The 5,592-nt window shown below is 37.7% G+C and overlaps 1 protein-coding gene across 1 annotated transcript; it reads left to right on the top strand.

Moving 5' to 3' along the window:
- The first annotated feature begins 2,386 nt into the window (after positions 1-2,386).
- Positions 2,387-3,498, top strand: LOC114299965 (L10-interacting MYB domain-containing protein-like). The gene is made up of 2 exons (XM_028244798.1): positions 2,387-2,797; positions 2,950-3,498. Exons 1-2 carry the CDS (start codon positions 2,387-2,389, stop codon positions 3,496-3,498), a joined length of 960 nt encoding a protein of 319 aa, XP_028100599.1.
- The last annotated feature ends 2,094 nt before the right edge of the window (positions 3,499-5,592 follow it).

The raw sequence follows: 5,592 nt of genomic DNA, 5'->3' as shown, positions 1-5,592 counted from the left end.
TATCAAAATACGGCTTCGTAGAGGCGATCGGCACCGGAGTAGGCTTCTGGCGGCGGAGAACAAGACCGAACCCTGTCTGATACACCACCGATTAAGTGGTAACTCTTCCAAACCCATTCTGATTTCGTAGATCTTAATGCCCAATGCTTTATGAATGGAATGATTTTATTTTTTTCTACTTTTTTCCTTCCACCACTTCAGATCGCACTATATTTTGAGCTGTATTGATGGTATTTCGTTGTAGAAAGTCCGATCTGGCTATATTCACATTTTTTTCTTGTTAATTTTTAAGCCACAGTTCGAAATTTGTTTTTTCAGTTGTTATGAGACTCCAAATTTGGGCAAAACAAACCCATATATAGAATATCTCTCAAACATGGTTGATTCTTCCATTTTTTTCCTCCCCCAAAATCTGTTCTTCATTTATAAATATTATAAAATTATGTTTACATTTTCACCAAGTAAATAAATACTTACAATTTAATACTTTTCTGATAAGTACAAAAATTAATTAACGAACAAAAAAAAAAAAAAATTAATATACATTTTTCTGTAAATTAACAAAAAAATTTAACGAATAAATATTAATACATTTTTTTGTTACATATTATCTTCGTATAAATAAATATTTGTTCTTTATTAATTAACATTTTTCTGTAAGTAAATATTTTTTTTTTTCAGATTCTGTTCTTAATGAATAAATATTCACATTGTAATTTACATTTTTTTAATTATATTCAGATACAGTAATAAATTTGTTAATATTTTTAAAAAATATTAAATATACTCATTCATAAATTTTTATACGAAGATAATGTTTAGCAACAATGTTCAGACAAAATTACACAATAAAATTAGTACTTCAGTTATTCAAGTTTACTCCCCAAGTGAATATGTTTCTCATTTTATTATTAATTCTGAATGAGCACTGTGAATGCACTTACGGTATTGTCAATGCATTTCTGATTATGGTAAAACACTCTGATGAAACACTCTGATTCTTGTCAATGCATTTCTGATTATGGTAAAACACTGTGATGAAACACTCTGATTCTTGTCAATGCATTTCGAATGTTACGAATTCAGTACCTGAATGAATTCTGAGTTATCAAATTAATGTATACATAAATTCAGCAGCTAGTCTCTACCCAGTTGCTATTGGTATTGTGAATGACCACTGCGAATGCATGTCTGATTTTGTGAAATACCTATTGACTTGTAATGAAATCACGAGTTCAGGTTACGAAATATTTTTACCAAACAAGTATGTCCATTTTTCATGTGCATGTCAATTGTGTTATACTTTCATCTCCAATGTTAAAAATAAGTACAATCTTGCATGTTATATATATATATTTAGTATTGTCAAACACTTGAGTCAAACAAGTGAAAATAATTTTACATATTTTACTAGTCTAATAATAATAATGTGCATAATTACAATAAAATATGTATGTGGTTACAACATAACTCTGTGCAAGTGCACATAGGTCGGTAACTACTCCTACCAATGTACTACTGATTGAAGATGTAAATACCCTTATCATACTTAAGTGTCCATGATCGGAATCAAAAACTTTTATTTTGTTTCTCTGTATACGTTTTGTTGTTCATTCATGTACATTTAAAAAAAAATGCCTATTGTTTGTAAAGCGTAGCATGGCTTCGTTTACCTCTACTGTAACTTCCAGTACATGGCCACGAATGTGTGCCTGTCGACATGGCCCCTGTGTTGTTAAGATTTCCAGGTCCACCAAAAATCCAGGGCGTCCCTACTTTGCATGTCCCCGCCCTTTGGTGAGTGACCCATTCTTTTAGGTCATAACTGTCATTCTTTAACAACCCATGAAACTAATAGTTCCATAATTTGCACTCATCAGCCCTGTGTTAGTTGGATTGGTTGGTGTGATGAACCCAGGCGAGATAACCAAGACTATGCGTCACCCAGGGATGAATTTGTCATGCAATTGCGGGCTGATGTCATAGACATTCAACAATCATTGCGTGTCCTTAAGACCATCGTGTATGTGCTATGCATTGTCGTTGTCGTTTTGTTGTTCCGTATGTAAGCAACGTTACGATGTTTCAGTATGTACAAACACGTTACTATGTTGGTAGTTTATTGGTAGTATGTACAATAGTATGTACAAACATGTTACTATGTTGGTAGTTTCGAAACGGTAGACGTATTAATGACTATCATAACTATGTGCAATACTAACTTCTATGGAACCTATGGTAGTATAAAATTAATGTGCAATGTTTATATACTGGGTAATTTAGCATCCTATCTCTCTGTTTCTTTGTTATTAATGTGTAATGGTTTATGAGTTTGTATATAACAACCGTTTGTGTGATGGTAATCTTTTGTAACCGAACATTAGTAATGGCTTCCATACGTACTTCTCCGCGTACCCAATCCAAAAGCAAAGGCGTTGTCATTGACAAGTCAAGCAGTCTTGAAGATACACACAATCATTTAAGCCACAAGGCCACATGGGACAGTGCCTTAATCCGAGTTTTCCTGCAGTTGATTGCGAATGAGATAACTAAAGGCAATCGCCTATTCCTAGTTCTTAGCCAAGCAGGGTACAAGTCCTTGGCAAGAAAATTTGAGAGAAAAACAGGAAGAAAACATGGACTCAAACAGTTGAAGAATAAGTACATGTGTTTGAAAAAAGAGTGGCAAGCGTGGACAAAGTTGATGGATTCAAGCAAAGGAGTGTCAGGGATAGGGATTAACTGTGACACCGGTATGTTTCAGGCACCTGAGGAGTGGTGGGACAAAATGGAATCGGTAAGTACATGTACTCTTATATTTCATATGTGTCATTTACCAGTATATTTTAACTTTTGTAGTTAAATTTTAATTAATTATATGGAATGTAACATGATTCTCTTTCATATATCTCTATTTGAACAGATAAACAAGGTGTGTGCCAAGTTTAGAAAAAAAAAACCTTGGAACATCGTGAGTTGATGAAGACCGTCTTCATGGGGGCATCAGCTACTGGGAAGCACCATTGGACCCCGGGCGAGGAACTTCCTGAAGCTACTGATGACTCATCTGATTCAGTGCACAGTTTGGGGGCCCAGCTATTTGCTGATCCAATACCCGCAAGAGTACAGGATGTGGATTCAGATTCTTCACGGGAGCATGTTCTGATTGAAAAGGGGAAAAAAAGAAAGACGCCATCAAGCAGTGTTTTAAAGTCCAAGAAGGCAACAAGTGGAGCGTCAGTTATTGCGGAAAGCATGAACACTCTGACAGATGTGGTGCGTACGAAGAATCAGCAGGTTACGGTGAGGCACCTCACAAGCAACGAATCGTTGTTTACTATTTCGGAGTGCATGCATTGCCTGACAGGTATTACATCGCTGGTTGGTACGCCGTTATTCCACTTCGCCACATCACTTATCGATAACGCCGATTTGCGGGAGGTGATGATCTGCCAGCCTGATGACGACTCGATCATAGGGTGGCTTACCCAGAAGTAGCTCCAGTGTATTGCGTCGGTGCCTTTTGCAAATCTGTTCGGGGCTCGCCGGATGTGATGTAGCGGTGTTACGAGTGTTGAATATGCCTTTCCTTCTCTTGCATTCTAAAAAATTTTACTTATGTTTTTTGTTGGCACTGTATTAAAACAGGATGGTTGTCTGTGCATGTTTTTTTTTTTCCTTCGTTTTTGTGTTTTCTTGTTACCTATGGTTTCCAAAACTTTTAGTTCAGTGCATGGGTTGACACAATGGAAGCATTGTTGTGCACACTTTCTGAGACATGAATGGGATGCTTCTCAAATTAAATGTATGCATGTTCTGTAGAATTGGATATAACGAATTTGCTTGCTAGCTTTGTGTATGTTTATATTTTCCAAAGTGCGATGTTAGTTTCATATTAGACGTCAACTTTTGTGGTTGTCACCACAATGGTCCCCCTTATAACAAAAGTTTAGCAGGTTCAAGTTTTTCCCATTTTGTATATCATTATGCGTTAAAAAATACATTGGTGACGGCAGTCCTTAAATTGGGTTGTCAACATTTTGAATTTTGTAATTGCAAATTTTGAAATTAATTAACTCGATGAAGGGAAAGCAAACTGATTGAAACAGTGCCACTCTTGTAGGTTTCGCATCAACGAAGACGTAATGAATCCCTGGTATGGAAGCTACAACGACGGAATAACGGAAATGCTTAATCAAATGGCAGTCCAGGTGCAACAAGAACACAACTGCACATTTCTACAAGCATGCCAGTATGCGACAGAGTGGTACCAAAAACACATGGCTAAAACGCCATGTCGCACTTCTATACTGACCGGGAATGCATGGATATCCGAACTATATGCTGGCCATATGGGCCGATTTGAGAAAAACGTGTCCATGCCGAAGGAAGTTTTTCTCGCCCTGTGTGAATCATTAGTAAATGATTTTGGGTTACAAGTCCTGCAACGTCTACATGGTTTAGCTGTTGAAGAAAGCGTTGCAATGTTTATCCATGTATTGAAAGGGAAGCAAAATCGAGAAATCCAAGAACGGTTCCAACATTCGGGGGAGACTGTGTCTCGGCACGTGCATAACGTATTAACTTCCATGAAGCAGTTCACTGTTGTTCATTGCCGGCCCACATACAATCAGCATCGTATACATCCATACGTGCAGTCTAGACGGAAATACTTACCGTTCAAGGTACTACCGAAATACATTATTCACATATACATAAAGAGTGTCTGTTATTTTGTTTTTATTACTAACTGGATGTGACGGATGGAAAAAACAAAACATTGTATATTTTTTTAAGCAACAAAAGAATTGGGTTGTTTGCAGGACTACATTGGTGCAATAGACGGAACACATGTAAGTGCATGGGTTACGGGGCCAGATGCAGCAACATAATTTGGTACGAAATACTCTCACACGCAAAATATCATGCCCACAGTCGATTTTGACATGTGTTTCATATTCATTTCGTGCGGATGGGAAGGAAGTATGCATGATAGTCGCATGTTCAACGAGATACTAACTAATGACAATGTCCCATTCCCACATCCTGACGAAGGTAACACATGCGATGTTTGTGGATTTAGGGGGTTCTCTGTACAAATTTTAAGTGTCATACATTGGTGTCATGTCTGCAGGCAAATATTATCTTGTTGATTCTGGTTATCCAAACCGGACTGGGTACTTAGCACCATTCAAAGGCCACCGTTACCACCAACAAGAATTTCGACGTATTGCACGGAACAGGACGGCAAACACGCCAAGGGAATTATTTAACAAAGTGCACTCGTCCTTACGCAGTGTGGTGGAACGCACCTTCGGTGCCTGGAAAAATCGATGGGGGTTTATTCGAGACATGCCTCGGTATGACTTTGCAAATGTGCAAGTCCAGTTAGTAGGTGCGCCAATGGCATTACATAATTATATACGGCGCAACACAGGTAACCCAACAACTGTTCACCCAATCTGTGACGAGGAAGAGGCTATGACAATAGTAAATGCCATATCAGAAGTTGAACATAACGAGGATGGTTTAATGGTTGGGGATAAGGACCCACATATGGCATTGGTGTGCCTTCACATACGCGACAAATTA

Source organism: Camellia sinensis, chromosome 7 (assembly GCF_055761805.1).
Source record: "Camellia sinensis isolate YWXY chromosome 7, ASM5576180v1, whole genome shotgun sequence".
Taxonomy (NCBI): Eukaryota; Viridiplantae; Streptophyta; class Magnoliopsida; order Ericales; family Theaceae; genus Camellia; species Camellia sinensis.
The sequence above is the reverse complement of the archived record's forward strand: the minus strand, read 5'-3'. Positions and strand labels throughout refer to the sequence as shown.